Raw genomic sequence first — 26,610 nt, 5'->3', positions numbered from 1 at the left:
TCTTTCAGCAGGCGTGCACCAGCACACCTTCAGTCCACACTCACTCAGGAGGCAGTGGCAGGTGGACCTGTGAATCTGAGGCCAGTCTGACCTGCACAGTGAATTTCAGGCCAGCCAGGGCAACATAGTTAGACCTTGTCACAAAAACAAAAACAAACAAAAATAGCCTTTTTATTTCGTACTTCCTACTCTTTAGAATTTTGTTTTAATGTTGACTGTTAAAAACTCCAGTCTTTGTGTGTGTGTGGTATATTCACAACCATCTGCTCTTGTGTGTGCGCTCACATGTGACCACGAGTGCACATGTTCAGGTGTTCACATGCATATGGAGGCCAGAGATCCTTGTCTCCCTCGTCACCCCCACCTTAGCTTTCGAGACAGAGCCTCTCATGGAAAGTAGAGCTCATCCACCTGCTGGGCAGTGGGCTGCAGGGACCTGCCCACCCCTGCTCTCCCGGCAATGGGCTCACAAGTGCACACGACCACCTGACGCTTGTACGTGGGTGCTTGAGATCCAAACGCAGGCCTCCACGCTTCCACAGCTGACACTTTACCATCTGAGCCGTCTCCCAAGCCCTTCCTAAGTTATTCCGGTTTACTTTTAGGGTGTGAGTCTCACTGTGTGACCCTCGATGACCTGGAGCTCGTCTGTAGACCAGGCCGCCTTCAAAGTCAAAAGAGATTCTCCTGCCTCTGTCTTGCAAGGGCTGAGATTAAAGGTGAGCACCACCAGACCCAGCTAAAGAAATATTTTAAATATTCTTAACTAATAGTCAGGTAAGGGACCATTGTTTAATCTTCCAAAGAACGGCTTATTTAGGTTCTACATTTAAGATAGAAAAGAATTAACACTTTATAATCTACCATATACTCATCCCCCCCAAAAAAACTTGTAAGAAGCCGTGTAAGTTTTTTGGTTTTTTTTTTTTTTTTTTTTTTTTTTTTTTTTTTTTTTTTTTTTTTTTTTTTTTTTTTTTTTTGCTTTGACCAAAATACCGTATTTCTTAAACTTTTAGGAGGAGGATGTTTTAATGTTGAACAATCCATGCATCATATATAAGATATTTAAGGATACTTGCTGACCTGGCCCATTGGTTGGTTGATCCTGGCCATACATGTCAAGTTCTTGTGCTTCAAGCTGTCTGTATTTGTTAATGTATTCCATTTCTGAGCTCCTCTGGCTGAGTGACCTGCAAAGAACAGTTAAAAAAACAAGAAGCTCACCAAACTTCTGTGCCAGAGGGAGTTCCTGAACAGTTATTTTATGGAAGTCACGGGGAAAATGTAAATAGTCAATAAATAATTCTCATATTCAATTCAGTTACAAATAGTGGCGTGAAAATCATGACAAGTGTGGGCTGGAGATGGCACAGCGAAGAGACCTGGCCGCTCTTCCAGAGGAGCTGGGTTCAGTTCCCAGCGCCCACCCACATGGCGGCTCACACCATCTGTAATTCCAGGTCCACAGGATCCGATGGCCCTATGGCGTCCACAGGCACAAGGCATGAAAGTGGTGCCCAGACCTATATACCAGCAAAACACCCACACACATACAAATTTAAATAAAAAAGCAACAAGAATAGATTGTTTTCGTCAACTAAGCTGACAAAAAGAGCAAGTCATCTGAGAATGCTGAGGAGGAGGTGTGTGATCGGACTGTCCATGCCGACCCGACACAGGACAGTCTGTAGCTGCACCGAGATCCTACACATTTCCCTACAGCCTCACCATCTTCCCCAGAACCATGCACCTGCACATGTAAACAAAGTCACATGTGCAAGCGTGCATGGAAGAACCCATTCAATGCTTAAACATTTATGAGGGGCTGGAGAGATGGCTCAGTGGTTAAGAGCACTGGCTACTCTTCCAGAGGTCTTGAGTTCAATTCCCAGCACCCACATGGTGGCTTACAACCATCTATAATGAGCTCTGGTGTCCTCTTCCGGCTTGCAGATACGGCACTCATATACAAAAAATATAAATAAATATAAAAAACAAAACAAACAAGCATAAACATTTATGAAGCACCTGCCGCACGGAATGCATTGTCTTAGATGGTGGAGCCAACACAGCAAGCCAAGCTAAGTCCTTGCTCTCGTGAAAATGCCATCCAGTAAACAAAGCATATGCTGTATCTAGGGATACAGAGCAAGGAGTCTAGCAAATTCTATAAACTCAGCACTCAGGAAGCTAAGGAGGGAGAACTGCTACAAGTTCAAGCCAGCCTGAGCCACACAGTGGGCTCCCTACCCACCTGAACAACAGTGAGACACTGTCTCAAAAGAAAATCCCAGGGCTGAAGAGGTGCTTCAGTGGTTAAGAGTACATACAGTTCTCACAGACGATGAACCCAGCACAGTTGCCAGCATCCACACTGGGCAGCTCACAATGGCCTATAACTCCAACTCAGGTGTATCTGAAGCCTCCGTCCTCCTGAGGCAGGAGCATTCATGTGCACATACCCACACACATGTATATAATAATAAAAGAGTTTTTTGGAAATCCAAAAATAAAGTAAAATAAGAATTCCAGGATAAAAGGGGAGCTTTTCATAATATTCATAATTAATTGTAAAATATCTCCATCTGGGCAAATTCAAGGCCAGCCTGGTCTACACAGGCCAGCCCAGGCTACATGGTTAAACACTGCCTCAAAAAAAAATTCAAAATCAGAGTAGGGGTATGAAGCAATAGCAAGGATTGGTTTTGGTTTTGGTTTTCTGAAAGAGAGAAGTCATTGAAAGGTTTTAAGCAGAGGACTGGCATGCATTTTCCGGGGAACCTAGGAAGGGAGTATCATAAGCCTATGTACAGCTGGGGCTCAAGGTGGCTCTGGGACCAGGACCGTTCTGAAGAACAGACATTCTGCACTGAGAACAATGACCAGGCTTGTGACTGGACAACGCCCTAGTGCTCAGGACCTTGGTACTGAGGTGGCCTGAATGATACCACATCCTAGGAAGATGCTTTACAGGGGGCCTTTGGAACTTTGGTGGCAAGCAACTTCCAGGACCATCTCAACAAAGACAAGGAAGTGTGTCAGGGAAAGCCAGTGGCAGATGTCACCAAGCACCTGGAGAATGCTCAACAGCTGAGTGGAGGCAAGGACTTCAACAGGAAGGGGTAAGATGGAGGAGTATTTCTGGTCCTCTGGTACTCCCATGAACCTCATCTATTGGCGACTTACTCTGAAAACGTTCTCATCTCGTGGAAGCCAGTAAAAGCTCTGATGGTCACTGCCCTCAGCACTGCCTATGGGGATGGAGCAAGGGATGGGATTCCTGTTGCTGACACTGAGCAGTTGTCTCCAGAGAAGTCTGTGGGCTTTGGTGAAGAGGTCCTAACAGTACAACAGTATGCTGGTGTTTAGTCCAGAACCCTGGGAAGGACACCCAAGATGCACACATCACCCCAGAAGCTTATTATGTGAAGCTGGGATTCCCTGGGAAAGAGAAATTGGCCAATGTGTGTCATTTCTATCAAATGAAGCCGTACTGTGACATCATGCTTACCCATCCCCTAAACCCCAAAGTCCAATGCTTCAGTCAGTTTATCTCAGAGAACCGGGGAGACTTTAAGGCATGTAGGAAGCCTCAGCTGTGCAGGCGGCGGGGGGCTCCTGTTCCTCAGATCAAGCTGTCCTTGCAACACACGATTCCCTTTGCAGAGCAGCTAGGTTGGAAGACAATCATCCCTACAGGCAGAGGGGTCTCTATTCCTTCTCGTCAGGGGAACACGGCACTGGGGACTGGACACAGCAGCTGGATTCTCTTAGAACTTCCCATCTAGCAGTTAATAGTGGAGAGGCTGTTGGTGAATTAAGAAATCCCAGAATACATTGCCTTATCCAGATCTTTCCCTCCAATATCAAAGTTTCTCAAAAGACTGGTGTGAGAAACTTAGAGCATATCCTTTAATAGAAATGGTAGGTCACACAACTTTCTTCTGAGTGAGCAATCCTCTAGTTCTGAAATCCCCCCAGAAGCTCCATTTTCATGTCAAAACTCTCAGCAAATTAAAATAACCCAAGTGACAATCAAAAGATGAGTGAACAATGTCTTACAAATAGTGAAATATTATTTAGCCCTAAAAAGGAATGAAGTACTGATATATACTACAACATGATGAAGTTTGAAAACATTATCCTAATTGAAATAAGCCAAACACAATAAGATAAATCTTACAGGATTCCATTTATGTGAAATATCTGGACAGGCAATTTCACAGAAACAGAAAGGGTAGACATTCTCCGAGACTGGGGTAAGAAGGAAATGAGTCATTGCTTAATGGTTACAGACTTTCTATTAAAGATGACAAAAAAAAGTTTGAGCACCAGAGTCAATGGGGACAAAATTTGTAAATGTAACTCGTGACAATGAACTGTGTGACTAAATGGCAAATTTTGAGTTGTATACACTTATGCCACAATAAAATTTTCCCAAGCCATCATAATATAAGATGGCCAAAGAGGACACATATCTCCAGCTGTCTCTTGCACAAGGGGATGTTTTCTGTCTTGCACAAGGGTTTTCAGAAGACAGTATTTGAGCTAACAGACTGAGTAACACACTTCTGAGTGTGGGCAGAAAGGCACCGTCCCACTGAAAGCCTACCCAAATTAAGAGTGACAGGGAGACAAAGGGTCTCTCTCATTTGCTGACCTGGGACATTTTTCCTGACCTCAGATATTTGAGGCACCAGGTTCTATATTATTTGGGCTCAAGCATTCACCCCATCAGCTCCACCACCTCAGGTTCTCAGGCTTTCAAACTGTGAATTATATTACACCTGGTTTCCTAAGGTAATGCAGTATGTCATGGGACTTCCTGGCCCCATAATCACAGGAAAGAGAGCTTCATAGTCATCATCCCATTGCTCACTAATGGAATGGGAGTTGCATTTGTCTACTTTTGCTTGAAAGCTACCAGCATTCTTCTGTTACTGATACTCTGCTCACCAATTCCTTCACAAACAACAGAGGTCCAGTGCCACACCTGGCATGTTCTGGACATCCAGGATGGAGCAGTCACCACCGCAGACTGCCCTCATGGAATTTGCAGTGTAGGTAAGGAAAGAGAATTAAAATGAGTGAAACAGATGATGGGAAGGTAGGTCAGTGGTTACGAGTTCTTACTACTCTTGAGAGGACCTCGGTTCAGTTCCCAGCCCCCACATGGTGGTTCACAACTGACTGTAACTCTAAGTTAAGGAGATCTAGACTCACAGGCACAAAGCATGACACACATGCCATGTACTCAAATACACACATATAAGATTGTTTAACCTTTCTTTTTTAATGAGTGAAGTAAAGTACGTTAGATAAGAACATGGGGGAAACAATGTCAGAAGAGATGGGGCAAAAACAGTTATGCTGCTAGCCAAGGTCACTGGTGACATTTGGGGAAAGGTCTGAGTAAGGTAGAATAGCCATGTTAGGCATTTGGGGGGAAAGCAGTCCAAAAATGGTCCTGAGGTCCCAGAGTGCACCTGGGGCTTCGGGTAGGAGGAGCTGGGACTGAGATGAGACAGGAAGAAACTGCTGACCTGAGCAAGACGGGTTTTGGTCAGAGAGAGAAAAAAACGACACCATCTGACACCTATTTGACAAGGTAAAGGGGAGGAAGCACAGGAAGAGCCTGCAGACCACTTCCCAGGTCACCGTCCCCAAGGCCAGAGCAGCTGAGTCACAGGCATGAGTACCACAATCAGCAGCAGTGTGAGCACTGTGGACACACTGAGCAGCATGCATCGTGGGTAGATGAAGGAGACACCTGTGGTGTGGCCAGAGCTCACAGGGGTGGCGCTGAGACACAAGCAGCAAGCAGACTAGTAAGAATGACAGACACAACCCCACCGAGCCAAGACTTCGCTTTTATGTCTTCTACCATCTCCAACCAAACTCATTCCAGCACAAGGGCTAGGCATGGGAACTGACTGCCTGAAGAGCAGCAAGGGAGCCATCAATCCCCATTTTCCTTTCTCTTTTCATCATTCACACCTTGACCCACAGTAACACTATGTATGGCTGGGAAAGCGTAGGGCCGTTGTGAAGGGCTGGCCTCACCTGCTGCTCAGGGATGCTCTGCCCATCATACCACAACTACTGAGTGACTCGGTGGAGAAAGACCTTACCGTAACTACTGAGTGACTTAACTATTGGAGACCATCCAGGCAGGTGTCTTGCTCACTTGGATTCTCAAGACCTGGAAACAACTGAAGTTTGGGAAGACGGAGCAAGAGCTGTTACCGGGTTTTGCACATAAGGGCCCTCCTGGCACTGTCTGTAACGGTTCTCAACAGGTGTGCGTGCTTCCTGCCCTGTGTAAGGAAGGTCCCGACTGTTTTGTTGAGTTTAACCAGTGACCTTCTGGCACTGACATCTTTTCTGATTTTTCTTCCCTAATTGCTGGGTAGGACTTTTAGTACCATAGAACACAAGTGGTAGAGTGGGAGTCCTTGCTTGGCCGTGTCAGTAGGGGACTCTTTACAGAGGCATTGATCGTATCAACAGTTTACCCTACTTGTAATTTGTCAAGTACTTTTAATATTTAAACAAGTTCATAGAAATGTGATTTTTAACTTTAATAAAATGAACCATTAAACCCTGTTTTTTAGCTTCACAGCAAAAGAATTAAAACAGAAGAACATTAACGTTCCCACAAAGAAAAAAATCTTTCTGTAATTGCAACCTGATGCTGTTAAAAACATGTCCAGTGGCCTCCACAGTAATGCTGACAAAGGTATCCCTCGCTCCTTGGCCAGCCATCAAGGTTCCCTGATTCTGCCCCTCTAGACTTCGTCATGCAACTTAGAGTTGTACAGATACACAAACTGTGAACAATATGGCACCATTTCAAGTCGTTGAAGACTTTAATCCATTTAATCAGATGTAGACTAGAAAAAAACAAGGTGCTTTCCGCCATCTTAGCGCCGGTGAAGGCCTGCTGGGAACAGGACTTCTAAAAGGCAAGTATGTCTGGAAGGCTTTGGTGCAAGGCCATTTTTGCTGGCTATAAGCAAGGTTTCTGAAACCAGAGAGAGTACACAGCTCTTCTTAAAACTGAAGGTGTTATACAAATGGCTGAAAGACATTTAAAGAAATGCTCAACATCCTTAATCATCAGAGAAATGCAAATCAAAATGACTCTGAGATACCACCTTACACCTGTCAGAATGGCTACGATCAAAAACACCAATGACAACCAATGTTGGAGAGGATGTGGAGCAAAGGGAACACTCCTCCACTGTTGGTGGGAATGTAAACTTGTACAACCACTGTGGAAATCAGTATAGCGGTTTCTCAGAAAATTAGGAATCAAACTACCTCAAGACCCAGCCATCCCACTCGTGGGCATATACCCAAGGAATGCTGATTCATACCATAAAGATACATGCTCAGCTATGTTCATAGCAGCACTATTTGTAATAGCCAGAACCTGGAAACAACCTAGATGCCCATCAACGGAAGAATGGATGAAAAAAATGTGGTACATATACACAATGGAGTACTACTCAGCAGAGAAAAACAATGAAAGCATGAAATTTGCAGGCAAATGGATGGAACTAGAAAAAAAATCATCCTGAGTGAGGTAACCCAAACTCAGAAAGACAGTCATGGTATGTACTCACTCATAAGTGGATTCTAGATATAAAATAAAGAACAATCAGACCACAACCCATAGAACCATGGAGGCTATATATATATAGCATGGAGGTCCCTAGGACGACTGTGGCTTATAATAAATTTCGGTTTTACTCAATTATTGAAAAAAAATAGATAATTAAATGGAAACACATGAACCCTGAACCAAAGGCTGAGGGGCCCCCAGCTGGATCAGGCCCTCTGAATAGGTATGACAGTTGATTGGCGTGATCAGTTTGGGAGGCAACTAGGCAGTGGGACCAAGTCCTGTGCTCATTGCATGAGTTGGCTGTTTGAAACCTGGAGCTTATGCAGGGACGCTTGGCTCAGTCTGGGAGGAAGGGACTGGACCTGCCTGGACTGAGTCTACCAGGTTGATCGCAGTCCTCGGGGGAGGCTTTGCTCTGGAGGAGGTGGGAATGGGGGGTGGGCTGCAGGTAAGGGAAGGGGGTTGGAGGGGGGAGAATAGAGGAACCTGTGGCTGATATGTAGAACTGAATGGTATTGTAAAATAAAATAAATAAAATTAAAAATAAAAAAAATTAAAAAAAAAACCTGAAGGTGTTTATGCTCGAGATGAAACTGAATTCTACTTGGGCAAGAGATGTGCTTATGTGTGTAAAGCAAAAAACAACACAGTGACGCCTGGAGGCAAACCAAACAAAACCAGAGTGATCTGGGGGAAAGTAACCCGGGTCCATGGAAACAGTGGCATGGTTCGTGCCAAATTCCAAAGCAACCTTCCTGCAAAGGCCATTGGACACAGAATCTGTGTGATGCTGTACCCTTCCCAGATTTAAACTAATGAAAGTAAATAAATAAAAGTGGAAGAAAAAAAACCAAGGTAACTGGAGCTGGAGAGCGAGCTCAGCAGGTAAGAGCACTGGCAGCGCTTCCAGAGGACCAGAGTTTGACTCCCTCCCGGCACCCACATGGTGGCTCACAACCATCTGTAACTCCAGTTCCAGGAGATCTGATGCCCTCTTCTGGCCTCTGCAGGCACTGCACATATGTGCACAGACACAAGCAGGTAAATGTCCATCCACATAAAACAAAAATGAAAAAACAAACAAGCAAGCAAACACGACAACCATTAAACAGAAAATGTCCCAATTGTTTCATGTCTTCCATACAAAATAGCTTAATAAGGTTCTGATGCATTAGAAGTGACCCATTTATGAACTTACAACATAGTTGATAAACTCTCGTGCTAATCTGTTTTTACCCTGATAAAGAGAAAAAAATAATTTTTAAAAGGGAATTGCCTTATCTTGCCTACAAATATGTTCTCTAACTACATGGTAGTAGGAAATATAGTACAGAGAGTAGTATTTGGCCTCTGCTTCAATCTTAACAATTTCATGAGAAAGGAGAAAAATGAAACTTAAAATACTATAAGTAGCACACATTAAATACTAGAAAATATGTTTGTACAAATAAGTTCAAAGGAAAGAGTACTCAAGGTGAACTGAGGAGGTAAGTAAAGTTCTGTGAAGGTCAGACATGTGCAATGTTTGGAAAGATGTCCAGGAAGCCACGGAGAGAAGAGAGCTGGCCCCCAAGGAGTCCTCTCGGGTCATTTCAGTCTCTGCTCAAAGAGCGGGTGCTGTGGCTTATGCCAGCAATCCACTAAAGGAGCTGAGGCAGAAGGAGAATGAGTCTGAGGCCAGCCGGGGCTTTACTATGAGACCCTGCTTCAAAAACCAACAAATAAATCCCTATTCAAAAGAACTATCCCCCGGGGTAGAGAGACGGCTTGGTGGTTAAGAGCACTGGCTGCTCTTCCAGAGGACCTAGGTTCAATTCCCAGCACCCACATGGCAGCTTACAACTGTCTGTAGCTCTAGTTCCACGGGATGCGACACCCTCACACAGGCAGAAGAGACACCAATGCACACAAAGTAAAAATAAATGTTAACAAATGAAATAAAATTTAAAAATTATCCCAACGCCGGGTGGTGGTGGCACACGCCTTTAATCCCAGCACTCAGGAGGCAGAGCCAGGCGAATCTCTGTGAGTTCGAGGCCAGCATAGTCCACAGAGCGAGATCCAGGACAGGCACCAAAGCTACACAGAGAAACCCTGTCTTGGAAAAAAAAAAATTATCCCAACCAGAAAGTCCTTCCCTGATCCCCTTATCTAATGCCGAGGAGATCACTGCAAGAATATTAAATAACACAGACAACCTATCTTACTCACACACATTCATCTTTTCCTTAGAAGGGCAGCCCCAGGAAAGCAGGAACTAGACCCATTTAGTGAACGGAGTCATCCCCAGGTCCTAACCCTCCAGACCACAAGAGACATCAATCAGTAAATATCTATTGAGCAATTGAGCACCAGCAAATACAGGAGACACGGTGGAATTTCATCAGAAAGCATTTAAAAACTGAGAAGGCGGCCGGGCGGTGGTGGCGCACACCTTTAATCCCAGCACTCGGGAGGCAGAGCCAGGCGGATCTTTGTGAGTTCGAGGCCAGCCTGGGCTACCAAGTGAGTTCCAGGAAAGGCGCAAAGCTACACAGAGAAACCCTGTCTCGAAAAAACAAAAAAACAAACAAACAAAAAAACCGAGAAGGCGATCTAGAACAAGTTCAAAGAAGAGCAGACCAAGAAAAAATGGTTGAAGAAAAAAAAGTAAGTGGAGCTAATACACAGATTTGGGCAGCAGTTAAAAAAAAATAACTACAAATACAAATAAGAGAGAAAGAATAAGCATTTGAGAAGTCAGTGTATCTAAATCTGGAAGGAGGATGGGGCAGCATCAGGAAGCAGAGGCAGGTGGATCTCTAGGGGTTTGACACCAGCCTGGGCTACACAGCGAGTTCCAGGACAGCCAAGGCTACATAGTGAGATCCTGTCTCAAAAAACCAAACAAAACTGAGGAGCAGAGGAGACCGCAGTGTAGGACAGGTGTGCTGGGCACTGAGTAGGTCAGCAGGGAAAGCTGGGCAGGGCAGTGGCGCAGACTGAAGGGGACCCAAGTGGGAATCAGGCTGTTCTCCTTTCCAATATATGCTGTAGTTTTGCTACCACTTCAGAGGAAGGAAATGTTTAAATAATGACAAAGTTTCAAAGGCAAAAGCTGCATGATTTGGTCCAGTTAGTTTTTAATTTGGAAGGACATTTGTCATGTAAACGTCACTCCTTCCCCTCTGCTGCCAGTGCAGGCAATGGAATGTGAAAGCCTGCCCACTGAAGATAATGAATCCTGGCATCTGGCCTTTTCCAGACATAATAGGAACTGTAGCATGACCACACATGTCACTCCTGATCACACACGGCACACAGGTCTGATGTGAACAATGTCTATTATTCTTGGTTCATTGGGAAGAAAAGCAACAGAAGAAATAAAGATTATAAAAGGAAAAGCTACAATGTCAGCATTTAACAGAAAGCTAAGAAGCAAAGATCTTTCATACTCAGCCACTGTTTCACAAGACAAGTTCCTAAACAGAAAAACGTGCAACAAAGCCCACAGCACACCAGTGTTCACCTAAGCAGTGGCTGCCAATGTTTCACCTGCAGCTGAGACTTGAACTCTATACAGCCATGGGTAGCCTTCAGGTGCTGACGCCCCTCCTCCACATCCCCAGCTGAGATTACTGGCATGTAGTACTGCCCCCTGATTCATGTAGTGCTGGGGATGGAACTCAGGGCTCACACACGCCAGCCAAGCACTCGACCCACTAAGCCACATCCTGCCCTGTATAATTCTATTTTGAACTTTGTGTTTTCAGATCTCTGCTTTCACTGAGAACACATCACTGTCTTACTACCATGAACACAGACAGAGACTATCAATTATATACTACACTTATCTACCCAGGTGCTTTCGTGTCTTCTAGCATTTCAACTTCAACACACAGATTTGCTATTTTATAAGCAATAAATGAATGTAGAATGTAACATTTGCTCAGCATCCCACATGACCTATGTCAGCATGCTCTGGCCACTTCACTCAGTTACAGTAAGCTTCACACAGTATGTAGCTTGCATATAGTCAAGTCGGATCTATTTTTCCTGCTTTCACTGGAAGGGACAGTGACCTGGCTTCCAACTGGCCTGAAAGTTAAGCTGAAGAATAAAAGCAGTGTGGTTATTTTTAGAGCTCTACAGGCATAAAAATACAGCATGGAACTGTGACCCACAGCTATGCACAGCAAAGCAGCACATCATGCGACAACTTCGTCTCAGCTGGCAGAGCATCTGTAGTGCCTCACACGCCTGCTCTTCATTCCGTTCCCAGAGACTCCGCAGCATGCATTTGCGACCAGCATCCATAGCTGCCGGCATCTTTTGCAAACAAAAAAAGCTACATTCAAAAGGTAGACAATTATCTAATTTATGAAGATGAAAGATTATATATATATATATATATATCTTTTAGCTTAGTTACAAGGTGAATTAGTAAACAGTCTCTCTAAATGAAGACAACAGAACTTCATTCCTAACATAGAAAGTTCTTTGTTTCAAATAGTTCCAGTGGGTAAATGAGGAGACGCGTTCCTTCACCGGAGGACACCTCCAAGAGAATGAGACCCGCCTGAGGGAAGCACAGTTCCAACTCCAATTCAGGCAATTCTCTGGCAACATTCCCACCGTACATCGACTACTCCTCAGGTAAGCTTTACGCTTTCTGGACAAAGAGTAAGTCAGACATGTCTTTGTAGAGAGCACTTTTTAAGACATTGATATTTCTAAAGCCTCCTAAGCACTTCTAATAGCAAGTGTTATTTTCAGAAACTGTTCAGTTTGCATTATTATCTTTGGTTTTATTTAATTTCTGCTTAGTTATATCTAAGTATTTTCAAAGCTTGGGTTTTAGCACTGACCTAGTTAGAAATTGAACAGCTTTAATCCCTGTTCTAATCTTATTTTGACCTGCATGTCTAGCAGTGAAAGATTCATGAATTTTTCTAGAAATATTAAATAAAAAAATTCACGAATAAAAACCATTAAAATTTTATGCAAGTAAACATTTAATATCTCCACAGCCTAAAAATGCCACTTTTCAGCTGGATGAAATGGCCCAAAACAGATTCCTACCAGCAAAGCCAGCGTGCCGGCTCCGACGGGGTGACAAAGACCCTGCTTCGGGAGTTAAAATGGCACCTGAAGGAGCGTGAGAGATTAATACAAGAGATCGAAAATGAACAGAGAGTGAAAAGGACAGGCGTGGATTACAACTGGCTGAGGAACTACCAGACCCCTCATGCGACCATCCCAGCTACCGAACAGAGACAACTGGAAGTTCTGTGCTCTCAAGTGCAGCCCTGTCAGACCGGAACTATCCTCAGCAGGTAACAAACACACTATGTTCTTGTCTTGTGGTGTGAGCTGCTCCTCCTTCAGACTAGAAACTGCCCCATTTCACCAACTCTTTAATCCTATGTACCAAATACCTATCTGCAAAAACCCTATGTACCTCTGGACAGCTTACTGGTAAAAATTTAATTACAATCAAAATTTCTTTACCGGAAGCTTTAATTATAAAGCTTTTCTGATTACTCAAAGTAAGTGCCTAGTACACAGTTATATTATGTAAGCTGCATTTGGGAGGTGGAATACAAGATAAATTTCTAAATATTCATCCCTGCATCCCCCTTAGATTTCGAGAACTTTTGGCAGAAAATGATGTCCTTCCCTGGGAAATAGTCTACATCTTCAAGCAAGTTCTGAAAGACTCCCTCAGCAGTCCGGACAGAGGGGGTCAGCACGCTGGCCTGTGGGCCTCTGACATCACCTGTTCCCCGGCCCCTGTGCTCCCAGGTGAAAGCTTGGAGAGGCCAGACAAAGATGAAATACCCACGATTTCAAGTTACGTAGACAGAAATGCCAAGAACAGGTTTCCATCCTGCTCACACAGAGTATGGAACCTGCCATACTATTACCCATCGAGTTAAGGAGCACTGTGGTCACCTTAGAGCCAGAGCTGTGAGCATCAACCAGAACCGACAGTCATGTGACCCCAGGTTTCTTTGTTACAAGATCAGAAGTTAAAATTCCTATGTTCCCAACCTATTTTAGCAGCATTGCTTTTTAACGACTTTAAATAGTCAATATTTTCGTTGGTTAGTATGCTTTTAACTAAAATGTCGCCTAAATGTTTAAATATTTTCTTATACCTCAAACATGTCACAGAACTAAGGAAATTTAATATGAAGTCTGACATATTTTTTGTGAAACTTAATGAACCTTGACTTTTATTCTAAGAGAGTCCATGTGTAGAATAAATGATTAATGTGAACTTCTCCTTATAATGTGATACTGAAATGAAGTCAACATCTATTACATCAAGTCGCCCTCCACAGAAACAAGAGAAAGGGGCCATGAGCATGAAAACAATCTTCCATTTAAAAGCATAGCAGTGCTTTCCCTGTTTTTGAGAAAATTTCACTACAGTCACAGGCAGGAGTTTGGAGAGAGGATGGAGGTCAGTCATGAGGCAGGCCGTAGCTGCACGATAAAGAGGCACCAAGAAGCCTGGAGTATGAGGAGAGGTACTTAGGTTCTGGCCAGATCCAAAAGAAGGAAACAAAGAAAATGTCGTGCCCTCTCTGAGTCCTGACTCAGATCCAACAGAACCTCATAGCAGCCCCTGGGGACTGCTGACAATCTGATTTCTAGTCATAGTTAACAGATCCAGGGCTTTATACCTCATGCTGTTTACAATGCCTAAATTTGGTGACAGAATTAAGGTTAAATCTGTGCATGCATGTGTGCATGCGTGTGCGTGTGCGTGTGCGTGTGCGTGTGTGTGTGTGTGTGTGTGTGTGTGTGTATTAAGTACTTAGGACTCCTGGGGTGCTTCAGGGACATTTTATTGAAAATTATATGGGCACAATAGCTAAAATTTTTAGCTAGGGAATAGAGAAAATAAGTTCATCCACAGAAAAACAGCTGTACAGTACTTTACACAACAGACTTTAAAAGTTGTCATTACTAGCCAGACCAATCTGTTTAGCAATGCTAAAATAATTCTACATGCTGAGTACTGTGCATAACTTCTCATTTAATCCAAACCTTGTACATCTGAGATGTAATTCTCACTTGACAAAGGAGTGAACAGCTCAGACAAGTTCAGTGCCTTGCCAAGCTCAAGGTAACTAGCAGAGCTGGAATCATACCCAGCCTGTCCTACCCCAACCCCAAGCTACTTTCTACAGTCCAAATGCAATTAACAGTTGTCTATCTGACACATCCTCTTGGATGCTTAAAGGCAGCACAAAATCAACATGCTCAAACCGAAGTCTCAGCAGGGTTCTTTCTTTCCTAAAGGGATACAATTTAAGGAGCTGGGGGGAGGGTGCAGAAAACATAGCCCTGTTGGTAAAGCACCTCCATACAAGCATGAGGTCCTGGATTTGAAACCCAGAATCCACATAAAACAGCTGAGCATGGTAGCGTACACTCTAAAAGCAAGTGTCTAAAAAGACAGAGTCCGGTGGATCCCTGAGTTTACAGCCAGTCAGCTAGCCTAGCCTATTTGATAAGCTCCAGCCAATAAGAAACTGTCTTAAAAAATAAACAAATATAAAAATAGGGCAAGTGAGATGCTCAGCTGGTAAAGGCACTTGCTGCCAAGCCTGAGAACCTGAGTTTGATCCCTGGAACCTACAAGGTAGAACAAGAGAACTGACTTCCCTCTGGGAGTTGTACTCTGACCTCCACACATACACCATAGCATGCACATGAACACACGAACACACGAACACACACACACACACACACACACACACACACACACACACACAAAGTAGCAAAGGTACCTGAGGAACCGACTAGCCTCTGACCTACCCAGATGTACACAATTTCAAAAGAGGAACAAGGCAAATATCCATCATCACTAAAACTGCATCTACCACACACACAGTTCTTGGAGCTCTTCAATCAGCATTCTCCATGTCAGTAGATGACAGGACTCCTACCCACCCAGCTATACAAGCCAGGATCTCAGAATCAAAGGGGTGCCCTTGGGATGGGGAGAGCGTAAAGCCAGAAACATACACGAGCACAAAGATGCCTGACAAGGCCGGTCATTGTTAACACAAATAAGAGCTTGGGAGCCCAGGAAGCGCTTGGAGAAGGAAAAATACTGAAACTGATGAGAGAAACTAGGAAAGAAGGAAGGCAGAGGAAGAGTTCTTTAGCTTTGGAAAATATGGAACTTCTCTAAGAAGCAGACATTTGAACAGGCCCTGGTAACAGGAGCCTACTGGAGAAAAACAAAAAACAAAAAAAAAAAAAAAAAAAAAACACAAGAGGAGAGCAAAGAGAGAGCCATCCACACAGAAGAGCAAATGCAGAAGCTGCAGGTAACATCAGTGGAGCTGGAGCCGTCCGCACAGAAAACCAGACAGCATCAGTAGATCAGGTAGACAGGTTCAGGCAAGCACTGGATGGAGTGGTGCTCTGTAGGCCACAATTACGAATTCAAATTGTATCCAACAGCAATATTCCCACAGAAAGTCACTCATGCATTCAACCTGAGGTGCAAGCGTTGATGTGAGAACCTGTTCATTCTATAAATAGTAACTGAGCGTTGGCCTCATGCCAGACATTCTTCTAGGTGCTATAACAGAAAATCATGAGAAGCCAGATCAAGCAAGAGACATGCCTTCTTCCCGGATGGTAGAGTGTGCACAGATCAAGCAAGAGACATGCCTTCTTCCCGGATGGTAGTGTGTGCACAGGAGCCACTCTCGAACTCTGGAAATACATACGGTGTGGTTGCCAGGGCAATTCTCATTTTCACTCTCAGGTGACGGCACACTTACACATCCTCAAGAAGATCCTTTAGGGAAATCAGCCGCTTGGTCTATCTTAGGAGTCAGTCAAAGCAGGAGTGACTCAGGAAGCTGTCAGGTACAGATGAAACTCTATCCAGTTCTGGACCCGTTCCCCTCCACCACAGGAACCATTCCTCAGCACTGCCAGAGGGACAGAGAGCTCTCTGTGGGGCCTATCATATCAAAGTGCACGCTAGCCTCCAGGCTGATACCAGCGACTCTCTCCAGCCTTCCCACTCAACCCCTACCTACCCTAAACTTCTCCAGATCATGGGCTTCCCCTGCCCTAGCTTCTCATTTCCACGGAGCCCTGCCATTTCAGCCACATGCTCTCTTGGCTCTCTCTCTTTTGTCTTCCTCTCTCACTCTCCCCCACCTCTCTCCTCTCATGGCCTGGTCCAATCTGCTGGCTATGTTTAGTCTACTACTTTCTCTCCCTGTTCTAGACTCTTCCAGATGCCTCTGGCTGTCCTCTCCCTCATATCTATAATAAAAACCTTCCTTCTACCATACCTTGGAGGGGTCATGTCCCCTTTTCATATAGGAGCAACTCTCCTGTCCAGAACCAAGAGCTGGCATAGTATAGCCACTTGATATCTGAGTGTCTACTGTATGTCAGCGGCTGCAGCAAATAGTAGGAATCCAGTGAGAATCTCCACAATCAGTAAGTTGTTCTGTGGGAAACACCACATAGAACAGTTCCAAAATGTGCAGAGATGCACGAGCAGGGCACTGAGTGAGCCCCTTCTGCTCAGGCATCTTCATGCCATGGCTTCCCTGACCCTTCCACCGCCCCCCAAATCTCTCATCTTACCAACCTCTCAACTCCACACACTGAGATCAAGCTGTAGTCTTCTCTTTCTCTGCATTCCCCACTAGGACCTACCGTCCCACAGTCTGAGCATTCTTGACTACTGGCTTTAGAATCTTACCCCGAAATGTACAGTTCCATCACGACTTCTTCAACCACATGCACTGCATTTATAGCCAAGAGGCAAGTCTAAGTTTACCTGCTCAAATCAAATCTGTGTGGCACCCCCACATAGCAGGTCTTTCAAAAGCTTCCTTTTTGATGGCAACAGCTTCCAACTGCTCAGAGACCTCTGTGTCACCTGTGTCACATCCTGTCTCTGAGCAACTCTGCTATAAAGTTGGTGTCTCTGTCACGAGAACATATCCAAATGCTGGGATGGGGCTCAACTACCATGCACAGTGCACTAGGTTCAATTCCCAGGCTTAAAAGGAAGAAAGCACATGCTCAGCCTTGAGGACACAGGCCTTTAATCCCAACACTCAGGAGACTGGGAAGGACTGTCATACATTTGAGGGCAATGTAGTTAAAGCAAGAATTTGCTCTGTGTGTGTGTGTGTGTGTGTGTACATATATATACACATATATATGTGTGTATATATGTATATATGTGTGTGTATATATATATATATGTACATAAGTGTGTATACATATCCCGGGGTTGGAGAGATAGCTCAGCAGTTAAGAGCACTGGCTTCTTTTCCAGAGGACCTGGGTTCAATTCCCAGCACCCACATGTAGCTCACAACAGCCTGTAAATCCAGTTCCAGGGGTCTGATACTCTCACACAGGCAAAACATTAATGCACATAAAATCAATTAAGTAAAATAAAATCATTTTTAAAAATCTCAAATGCACCAGTCGATGGCGCACGCCTTTAATCCCAGCACTTGGGAGGCAGAGGCAGGCGGATCTCTGTGAGTTCGAGGCCAGCCTGGTCTACAGAGTGAGTTCCAGGACAGCCAGTGCTACACAGAGAAACTGTTTCAAAAACAAAAACACCAAATGCAACTGTCATCCTCAGCTCTCCTCTACTTACTAGTCTGAACACTTCTTGCTTGGTATAGTAGGAATTCTTAGAGAAACACTGTAGTCATGTATTCCAGAGATTTATTTAAGGAATCAGCTCACACAGTCCTAAGAGAGAAAGTTCAATAACTACAGGTAGGCAAGCAGGCTGAGATGCAGGGAAGAGCCAAAGACGGAGAGTCCAGAGGCCTTCTGCCAGTGGCACACTGACATCATGAAGGATAACTTGCTTTATTCAAGTATACCAATTTAAAAATAAATAAATAAATAAATAAATAAGGTCTGGGGCCAACAAAACGGCCCAGAGGGTAAAGGTGCTTGCTGTCAACCCCTGACAATCTGAACTTAATTCCCAGGATCCCCACAGTGTAAGGAGAGAATTGACTCCTTTAAATTATTCCCTGGTCTCCACACGCATGCTGTGGCACACACACCCACACAAATACACGTGCATGTGTGTGCATGCATACCACACAGTAAATAAAATATCTCATCTTAATTATACCAGCAAAGTCCCTTCGTCCAGGACTGGAGAGATGACTCAGAGGCTAAGAGCACTGGCTACTCTTCCAGAGGACCCAGGTTTGATTCCCATCACCTACATAGAGGCTTATAACCATTTATAACTCCAGTTCCAGGAAATCCAACACCCTATTCTGGCCTCCTTAGATACCAGGCACTCGCATGGTACAAACATATACACACAGACAAAACACTCACCCACATAAAATATATCTTTGAAAAAAACGTTCCATGTAACACTGCATGTTCATAGGTTGACGTTCACAGGTTGCAGCACATGTCTGTGGGGAGTAACTCTGCCCGTCAGGACTACTTGCCACAGGAATTAGGCATGCCACTTTGCCAACCAAACCTATTGTTTTTCCTTTACAAAATCATCACAGATTAATTGATAGAAGTCCAACAATGTCGAAGTGCTGATGTAAGCATTAAATAATGCAGCTGCATTTAGTCTGAGAGCCTACTACACTCTAGGAGCACTACACTGGATGGACGCGTGTTTAGACCCAGGAAGGCACTGCAGGAATGCCACCTCTGCTAGCATTATTCAGAAAAGCATGGCAGGTAAAATGGCTCTGGCACTCCGACAAAGTAGCATGACGAGTGCCAATCTCATCCTTTAACGGCACGCTCACCTCCTGTCATGCCACTGCAAACCCACTTTTGATTCAACAAGTCTCAGTCCATAGAGACCTGGAGTTTAAAAACTGCTCCTTAGCCATTCAATGACAAACTTCCAGTTTCTGACAAGGTCAATACATATTTAGTTCCAGTATCAAAATAAATGAGTTAAAGCATCACACGTCTCCAGGGAAGCTTGAGGCGGTGTAGAACCTTAAGTAGACTATGACACAAGAATGCCGGCAAGACGGCTCAGCAAGTAAGAGTACTGCCACACAAGCCTGACACCCTGAGTTCCGTCCTTAGAACCAACACAAAATGCCCCCAGCCACAGCTGTAACTCACCTGTAACCCCAGCACTCCCAGATGAGGGGAGAGGCAGTCCAGCCAGCTAACATGAAATAAACAGGATCAAGAGGGGGTGGGGCACACATCTTTGATCCCAGCACTCAGGAGGCAGAGGCAGGTGGACCTCTGTGAGTTCGAGGCCGGCGTGGTCTACAGAGCGAGTCTACAGAGCGAGTTCCAGGACAGCCAGGACTACACAGAGAAACTCTGTCTCAGAAAACGAGAGAGAGAGAGAGAGAGAGAGAGAGAGAGAGAGAGAGAGAGAGAGAGAGAGAGAGAGAGATATCGATCCTGACCTGACAAGGTAGAAGGCAAGAAGTGGCTCCTGGAAGTTGTCCTTCGGCCAGATCATAACTTGCCCACATGCTCACACACACCCCTATATATCTTTTCTGTGCTGTTCCAGTTTTTTGTTTTGCTTTGTTTTTTGTTTGTTTTTGTTTGGGTTTTTTGTTTTGTTTTGTTTTGTTTTGTTTTTTTTGAGACAGGGTTTCTCTGTGTAGCTTTGGAGGCTGTCCTGTATCTCTCTGTAGACCAGGCTGGCCTCAAACTCAGAGATCCGCCTGGCTCTGCCTCCTGAGTGCTGGGATTAAAGGCGTGCGCCACCACTGCCCAGCATGTTCCAGTTTTAGTATATATGCTGCCGAAGCCAGCAGACACATCTATATATCACAGATATACAAAAGAAACTAATTTTCAAAAATTAAAGAGATATTCAATTTGGTGGTGCATACCTGCAATTCCATTGCCTAGGAGGATAAGGCAGGAGGATCACTTATGCTCAGTTCAAGATCAAATTGGGCAAAACAGTGAAACACTGTCTCAAAATATGTTTTCATTAAAAACAAAAGGCTCCCCAACAACTGCAAAGAGTGCTGATTTAGGGTTGAGTAACAGAGAGTTACCAGGCTAGAGCACTACTATGCTGGTTTCTGCTCACCACATCCAGGTCTCTTCTAAACAGAGGGTGTCCTTCTGCCACATCCACATGGAACTGAAGGCAGATGCTTAACCCAAAGATAGTAAGAGGTGAAAGGCTAATAAAACTGAACCAAGGGGCTGGAGAGGTGGCCTGGTGGTTAAAAGCACTTGCTGCTCTTCCAAAGAACTAGAGTTCAGTTCCCAGCACCCACTTGGATAGCTTATAACTGCTTGCCACTTGCAGCCCTGGGGATCCGACACCTCCTCGGGCCTCTATGGCCTCCTGCACACATATTCCATATAACCAAAAAGACAAAGACACATAAACTTAAATTAATAATAAAATAAAATTGAACAAGGAGCCAACATTCAAACTCCTTGCTATTTACCTACTGAAATGTACAAATGTGCTGCAAACTTACGTTTCCGAGAAACCTACACACAGATGTCTACAACAACTTCGTTCCTAACTTCCAGAACTGGGGAAGAACCCTGTGTCAGTAGATAAATACGCTACCTCCCGCCAGTGGGTCTCAAGCTGCGCTAAAAACCCACAGAGCTACAGCATCTCAACTGCCTATCACTGGATTAAAGCAGCTAGTCTCAGAGAGCTAAGACTGTGGGGTTTCAGCCACATGGCACTCTGGAGAAGGAAGACACGAAAACAAAAAAAAAATGATTATTAACTGTCAAAGGCTAAAGAGCAGTAAACCAGGTGGAGCACATTGATTTTTACTGCTAATGATACCAAGATGGTGACAGATGTGCACCACCATGTGTCCAAATCCACACCATGTGTGCAACACCACCCAAGACCCAAGTGTCCACTGAGGAGTCTGAATAATAATCCTTTACCACACTGAAGTACGCACATAAATATCAATGGGAAATGGACGTTTTGGTAACTCTACACAAGTTTCTGGAAACCTACAACTAACTTCCAAAACCAGTGTCTGGAGAGTCTAGAGAGAGGGACCAGGGATTAAAAGTGTATAATGGTTTTTCAGAAGACCTGAGCTTTATTCCCAGCACCCAGGCCAAGTAGCTCACAACAGCCTCTAACTCCAGCACTAGGGTTCCCCCTACACACACTTCAAAAATAAAACAAACCTTTAGAGAAGAGGGTAGGCAGCATCTGGGTCAGAGATGCCTCAGCTGCGTAAAGGCACTTGCCAGCAATCCCAATGACCCAAGTTCAATCCCCAGGAGCCAACACAGTGGAAGGACCTACTCTAACAAGGTATCCAGGCACAAATACACACACACATTCACACACACAATGAACCCTTGCAATGAAAAATTTTAAAGCAGTCTATGAACTTGGGGCTGGGGGCATACACCTGTAATCTCAGGACTTGGGGAGGAAGAGGCCAGAGAACGACAAACACAAGGTTATCCACGGAGGCATAGTAAGTTGAGGCCAGGCTTGGCTACACAAGACCCTGTTTCAAAACAAAAAGCCCCAACAGGCAGGGAATTAAAATAAACAAACAGGGCTGGAGAGGTGGCTCAGAGGTTAAGAGCACTGGCTGCTTTTCCAGAGGTCCTGATTCCAATTCCCAGCAACCACATGGTGGCTCACAACTATCCGTAATGAGATCTGGTGCCCACTTCCGGCGTGTAGGCGTACATGCAGACAGAACACTATATATACATATATATATATATATGTGTGTGTGTATATATATATATATATATATATATATATATATATATATATATATATATAAATCCTTTAAAATAAACAAATTCTTGGGAGGCTCCGCTTCTTGCAGGAAAACCTGGGAAGGCACCTGTTTGCTAAGGGCTCAGGCTACATGGCGCTCTTCACCTGCTTGCAGACCCTCCCGAGCCCCTCCCAGGCTCCCTACCTCCCAAAGGCTGAAGCTGGCCGGGCCGGTGCTGTGGCCACAACTGGACCTGGATCCTGGGCCTGGACCTCAGGGGCCTCTCCGGGGGCTGCATCGGGGCGCTGCACCTCCTCCCGGGCTGCCTCGGCAGGGAAGGCGGGCGGCAAGCCCAGCAGCTCCACATTGGTCACGGTCTTGCCTATGGTGAACCAGTCATTGATCTGGTCGACCGTGAGCTTCCGCAACATCCTCCCAGGAGCCCAGGAGCTGCCTCAACCGCCCCGCTCCAAAGGTGGCAAAAGCCTCAATCGAAGCTCCCCGCCCAGCGCCACAACGACCGTTCCAGAAGCCCTGCCCCTCCCCCCTGCTGAGGCCAGCCAATCAGACCGTGCCACGCAAGAGGGTGGGGCCAGGCCCTGCACGGGAACACCTCGAGCCTCGTGCCTGCTCCCACACTGCACACGAGCCTGTGCGCAGCCAGGGCCTCCCCGCAAGGTCTGCTGGGAGAGCTGGGGTCAGGTGACCTGGGCGGGCAAGTGTCTATTGAGGCCGGCTTCTAGTGGTTTTGATGTTGGAATCTGCGCAGTTCAGATGGCTGCTGGTAATATTTACAGCATTCCTGCTGCCAGTCTGACCCTAGAACCCTACAAGAGCTGGGCCATAAGCCTCAGAGATTGTAGCTTTATGCGACAGGGGCACCTGAGCGGTCTTTGAACGCGAGGGTCTCATTGGCCCTAACAAGGTGGGATAGTTCTTGGCGTTCCCTTCTCACAGGACCCAAAGATCAAAGCTAACAGGGACCACTTGGGAACAGGCAATTCTTAAAGGGCTTGCAGGCTCTAGGTCGTTAGATCTCATTCCGAGGTCTTTGGGGCAGATTTGACTTATTCACAGAGCAGCCTGAGGTTCTGAGAGAACAGGGATGCGAACAGCTGACAGCATTTAGCAATGAAGGATCTGTTAAACCGCACTCTCCATAAAGCAGGAGAAACTGCTTAAAGTTGGCTCTCCTGTTAGCCTCAGAACGCAGCATTAGGCACTTGGAATCTGCTGGGATAGCCGGGTAAACATGTTCAAACGTCTGAAGACGTGTTAGTGTTTTGGACTTGAAATTACATTAAAAGCCTGTTGTCTGGTTTGAAGCTTCGTCTTCAAATAGCTATGATGCTTTTCCTGTTAGCTCACAACTGGGATCCTAGAATTCGGGAGGTCGAGACAGAATTGCTGGGCGTTTACCAACTTGAACAACAGAGTAAGAGTTTATCTCAAAAAAAAAAATTGAAGTAAAATATTCTTTTTGGCTAGGCAGTGGTGGTGCACGCCTTTAATCCCAGCACTTGGGAGGCAGAGGCAGGTGAATCTCTGTGAGTTCGAGGCCAGCCAGAGGGAGTTCCAAGACAGCCAGGACTAAGTTACACAGAGAAACCTTGTCTCAAAAAATAAAAAAAAAATAATGAAAATAAAAATAAATTTAAAAATTCTTTTTGAACTACATCTTAAACCTGATTCAGGTTGCAAGACCCTCTTTACACTCCTAATAGTGACTTGAGACCCAAAGAGCTTTTGTTTATGGTTTATACCTATCTGTGGGGGATTACAACCAAGAAAGGTTTTTTTAATGCATGCGTCCAAATGATCTTCCGCTGTCAGTTTGGCACAGCCTAGAGTTATCTGAGGGAGTCTAATTGAGAGCCTGCCCAGATCAGATTGGCCTGTGGCCGTGTCTGTCAGAGACTATCTAGATTGATGATTGATGCGTGAGGACCCAGCCCACTGTGGATGGCACCATTCCTAGGCAAGTGGAACCAGCATAAACCAGTAAGAAACCTTTCACCATGGCTCCTGCCTCTGCTTGGAAGTCCCTGCCTCCGACTTCCCTCAATGACAGATTGTGACTTTTAAGTGTAATCTGAAATAAACCCTTTCCTCCCCATGTTTTACTACAGAAACAGAAATCAAAGTAAAACATTAATTTAAAATGGCAGTTAAAAGCTCATTTGATATCAGGCAATATTACTTATGAAAATCACTAAATTTTCCAAAAAGCTCATATGTAAGAGTGACACTTTTTTAAATTTTATTTTATTTTTATTTGCATGTATGTGCACATGTATGCTATGTGTGAGTGGCCAGAAGAGGGCATTAGATTAGCTGCGGATACAGGCGGCTGTGAGCTGCCCAACATGGGTGCTGGAAACCATATTCTGGTGCTCTTCCAGAGCAGCTGTCCCTCTTGACCGCTGAGTCATCTCTCCAGCCCCAGAGTGACACGTGGAAATTTTCACCAGTCCCAGAGTGTCTAGCAGAGTGAAAAACAGCAGCTTTTCTGTCTCTGTGATGCTATATGATATCACAAGCCTCACAGATATGATAGCACAAGTCTCAGAGCCTCTGGAAAATTCCGTTGTGCACGTAAGAATTCCAGCAAGAAAAGACAACTCTTAACTATTGTGATGAAGAGAGTTTTGGCCCTCAGAGGCCTTAGAAACCTCTGAACCTGTAGAATCAGCACCCTAACACAGCAAGCTTGCCAAGTTTTCATGCGGCTTCATTTGCTCCAAAGCCCCTTTTCCCTTCAAAGCAGGACTGTGGTCATCTCTCTTCCTTCTTCCCTGCATCCCCACCCTCCCATCTGAGCTCCTATTTCTGCTGCCTGAATGAATCTCCTGTAGATCTGTTAGTACTCATTCCCTCACTTTTAACTTCTTCAAAACTGTATTTCACCTTGACTAAATGTTGATTTTCCGATAAATAGAATTCTAGACGGGCAGTTATTTCACATCATTATTAGGTATTAGGATCTTTTTGTTTGACAGTGCTGGGAATGTGGGTCCCCACACATGCTGAACAAACACCCTGCCGCGGAGCTACAACCCCAGCCCTAGTCTTCAGTTTTATTATGCGGCTTCTAGACCTCATTTCTCTGCTTGGTTTCAGTAAGACTTTGAGGCTTTGATTTTTTTTTTTAAATCCCTTTTGGGAAATTCTCAATCAGCTATTAGCTCTTCAAATATTTCTACCCTACTCCCCATTGGTTTCTATCTAAGACCCAGTTAGTTGTATGGCTGAGGGTAAACCTCAGTGGTAGAGTTCATATGTTGTGGTCACGTAATTTGTGCACAGCATGATCATGTAATCTATGCACATGTTTGGCGTAGCTACTTTAAGCTCGTATGCACACGTGCAGGGGCAATCCATAAAAGCAGATCCCCGCATATCCCTCCCATCTTCCTGCATATTCTATTCCCATAGGCTTGTCACATCCCTTCTGCTCCCTTCCCTTAATAAACTCTTATAGTGAGTTTGTTGTGCCTCATGGCTTTTCTCAAACGGTAAACAGTGTGGCTTAATGAATAACAGAAAGAATACCAACCAAACTGTGCTGAATGCTGTTGCCTTTCTTTCTGTGAGGTATCTTTGTCTTCTCTTGTTCGCCTGTTTTTCTAATTTATTTCTCCTGTCTTCTGCTTCAGTAATTGCTAAACAAACCCATTTTTTTTTTTTTTAGTTTTATTTGTTTGGTTTTTCAAGACAAGAGTTTCTCTGTGTAACAGTCCTGGCTGTCCTAGGACGCTCTTTTAGACCAGGCTGGCCTCAAACTCACAGAGTTCCACCTGCCTCTGCTTCCCCAGAGCTGGGATTAAAGCTTTGTACCCCCACTCCCAGCCTTTTTTTTCTCCCCGCCACCCACCCACCTGCAACTGAGGACCAAAGCCAGGGCCCTGTGCTTGAGCAAGCTACCACCGAGCTAGGTCTGCACCCCCCAGGTTGCTTTAACTCAACAGATAGATGTGCTTTTCCAGTTTCTGCTGAGGTTTCAGTAGTTCCTTAAACAGAAGTACAGGGCTGGAGATGCACCGAAGGGATTCGGAGCCCTTGTTGCTCTTCCAAAGGACGGAGGTTCAATTCCCAGCACTGATGTTATAGATGACAACCATCCATAATTACAGTTGCAGGGTATCGAATGCCCTCTTCTGACCTCTGAGGGCACCAGGCACACACTTGGTGCACAGACATAAATGTGAACAAAACATTCATACACGTAAAAGTAAGCCTTTTTTTTCTCCTCCCATA

The 26,610-nt window shown here is 44.9% G+C and overlaps 2 protein-coding genes and 1 pseudogene across 4 annotated transcripts in view; 2 read left to right on the top strand and 1 right to left on the bottom strand.

Moving 5' to 3' along the window:
- Tdrd9 (tudor domain containing 9) overlaps window positions 1-22,868 on the bottom strand; it is a 106,096-nt gene extending 83,228 nt beyond the window's left edge. For all 3 annotated transcript variants that reach the window (XM_037210879.1, XM_028883716.2, XM_037210880.1), the window contains exons 1-2: window positions 22,558-22,868; window positions 1,084-1,190 (exon numbers count right to left, since the gene is read on the bottom strand). In XM_037210879.1, the coding sequence (XP_037066774.1) occupies window positions 1,084-1,190; window positions 22,558-22,784 (334 nt within the window). In that variant the 5' untranslated portion in view covers window positions 22,785-22,868. The remainder of the gene's footprint in view (window positions 1-1,083; window positions 1,191-22,557) is intronic.
- Window positions 6,972-8,471, top strand: LOC119089028 (annotated as a pseudogene).
- On the top strand, window positions 11,829-13,892 carry Rd3l (retinal degeneration 3 like). The gene is made up of 4 exons (XM_028883717.2): window positions 11,829-11,970; window positions 12,123-12,265; window positions 12,640-12,945; window positions 13,254-13,892. Exons 3-4 carry the CDS (start codon window positions 12,647-12,649, stop codon window positions 13,546-13,548), a joined length of 594 nt encoding a protein of 197 aa, XP_028739550.1. The 5' UTR covers window positions 11,829-11,970; window positions 12,123-12,265; window positions 12,640-12,646; the 3' UTR covers window positions 13,549-13,892.
- Window positions 22,869-26,610: the final 3,742 nt, after the last annotated feature.

This window comes from Peromyscus leucopus, chromosome 14, assembly GCF_004664715.2.
Source record: "Peromyscus leucopus breed LL Stock chromosome 14, UCI_PerLeu_2.1, whole genome shotgun sequence".
Taxonomy (NCBI): domain Eukaryota; kingdom Metazoa; phylum Chordata; class Mammalia; order Rodentia; family Cricetidae; genus Peromyscus; species Peromyscus leucopus.
Note: the sequence above shows the minus strand (reverse complement) of the source record. Positions and strands in the feature narration are given on the sequence as shown.

Coding starts and splice junctions, on each gene's coding strand:
- Rd3l (XM_028883717.2), top strand. CDS start 12,647: ATGCCACTTTTCAGCTGGATGAAATGGCCCAAAACAGATTCCTACCAG. Junction 12,946..13,253: donor ACCGGAACTATCCTCAGCAG/GTAACAAACACA, acceptor CATCCCCCTTAG/ATTTCGAGAACTTTTGGCAG.